This window comes from Plectropomus leopardus, unplaced genomic scaffold (assembly GCF_008729295.1).
Source record: "Plectropomus leopardus isolate mb unplaced genomic scaffold, YSFRI_Pleo_2.0 unplaced_scaffold2487, whole genome shotgun sequence".
Classification (NCBI taxonomy): Eukaryota; Metazoa; Chordata; class Actinopteri; order Perciformes; family Serranidae; genus Plectropomus; species Plectropomus leopardus.
This window is the reverse complement of record NW_024627012.1, coordinates 1-1985: the sequence shown is the minus strand read 5'-3', so window position 1 is coordinate 1985 and position 1985 is coordinate 1. Positions and strand designations below refer to the sequence as shown.

General features: G+C 47.9%; 1 protein-coding gene across 1 annotated transcript; it reads left to right on the top strand.

The window, feature by feature from the left end:
* Positions 1-328: 328 nt before the first annotated feature.
* On the top strand, positions 329-1841 carry LOC121966512 (macrophage colony-stimulating factor 1 receptor 2-like; the record flags this gene model as incomplete). Its single annotated transcript, XM_042516596.1, has 5 exons — positions 329-359; positions 450-761; positions 1064-1369; positions 1446-1582; positions 1682-1841. Coding segments are annotated over exons 1-5 (946 nt in total), but the record flags the coding sequence as incomplete, so codon positions are not given.
* Positions 1842-1985: the final 144 nt, after the last annotated feature.

Below are 1985 nucleotides of genomic sequence, written 5' to 3'. Positions count from 1 at the left end.
TGTAATTCTTCTGTGATTTTAAATAAAGTTGTTTTGTTTAATCCGTCATCTTGTTTCTGTTCCTCGTTCCGACATGTTTTAACCCTTTCAGACCTTCAGTAACGTCACTTGTGCCTCACATTTATTTAACCCTTTGAAAGCTGATGGGATTTTTTTTTTAAAACAGGCGACTTGGAAGGAAATGTTCCACAAACTGCAAGAAATTAGTAGAATTAAAAATGTTAGAAGTCAGAAGCCCAAAAAAAACCTATATTTTTATTTGTCACAATTATGTTGAAAATTATGTTACATAATTATTATTATTTTTGAAGCACTTTTTTTCCAATTCATGTCCCTCCCACCCCCATCCCCGGTGTCACGTGAGAGGAGACGCAGACAGGAAGCAGAGGGGGGGCAGCTGTTAGTCAGGTGATGTGCTGACTGTTGACCTGACGTCCTGTCTGTTTCAGGTTCTCCTGGTCCTCCTGGTCCTCCTGGTTCTCCCGGTCCTCCTGGTCCTCCGTTGATCCGTCTGAACTCTGACTTCCTGCGGAACCAAACCGAAGTGGTCCTGACCGCTGGCCCCGCCTGCACCCTCAGTTGCCTTGGTAACGGCTTGATCAGCTGGACCTTCACTGCGTTTGATCTGCTGTACCGGAACCGATCGCTGAACCCCGTTAAGGTGCCGCAGCTGACCCCCCGACACACCGGGACATACCGCTGCGGGTACACCAACCAGAGCTTGGACCACCTGCACACCTGGATACACCTGTACGTCAAAGGTAAGGTCCACTGAGGCCTGAGGCCATCCCCAATCAGCCAACCAGTTCTCGACAAGTAATAGATTACTCCTCTGACTGATCAGTCTTTACCTTAAGAGTTATCAAAGTAATAGATTACTCCTCTGACTGATCAGTCTTTACCTTAAGAGTTATCAAAGTAATAGATTACTCCTCTGACTGATCAGTCTCTACCTGACATCTGATCAGAGTAATAGATTACTCTTCTAACTGATCAAACGTACACCTGCAGTCAAACTCAGTCTGTTAAATTGACTCCGATTCCCATCATGCCCCTCTCTCAGACCCAACCGACCCCTCCAGCGTCTTCGTCACACCTCGCCGTCTCCCTGACTTCAAGGAGGGGGAGGACTTCCTGTTCCGCTGCCTGCTGACCGACCCCTCCGTCACCAACCTCACCCTCCAATCAGAGGACGGCGTCAGAGCCAGGGGGCGGGGCCTGCCCTCCGGCATGAAGGTGACCTTTGACCCCCGGAGAGGAGCCCTAATCCAGGAAGTGCAGGTGTCCTTCAGAGGGCATTACGTCTGTTCAGGCTGGAGGGACGGGACGCAGTTCAAGTCCAAACCTGTCCACCTGCTGGTGACGCCCAGTAAGATCTATCCGTCTGTCCAACTGTCTGTCTGTCTGTCTCATGTCCCCCTGACTGTCCACCTGTCTGTCCTCAGGACTACATCGTCCTCCCTCAGTGTCTGTCAGTGAGGACGAGGTCGTCCGTCTGGAGGGAGAGACATTTGACGTCACCTGTCGCGCCAGTAACCCCTCCTACTTCTACAACCTCACTTGGACACACCCCCAAGGAGAGGTCAGAGGTCACCTGAGCACCGGTGCTCCTGCTGGACTTCCTGTTGAGATGTTGATGTTTGTTTGTTTGTTTGTTTGTTTATTTGTTTGTTTATTTTAGCCTCTCAGGGTCTTTGAAAGCTGTTCACCTGGAAGCTGTCTGAGAAAGACAAGCATGCTGAGGGTGCCTGCTGTGCGTCTGACGGACGGGGGGACGTACACCTGTAAGGCCTTCAATGAGGCCGGAGTCGCCACGGAAACCACACACCTGAGAGTTCTGGGTAAAAATGATTAAAAGTCATGGTTCAGAATGTCAGAAAAAATACAATAATAATCATAATGATAACATGATGATAATAATAATAATAATAATAATAATAATAATATGATGATGATAATAAAAAAAGAAAAATTAATAATACTAA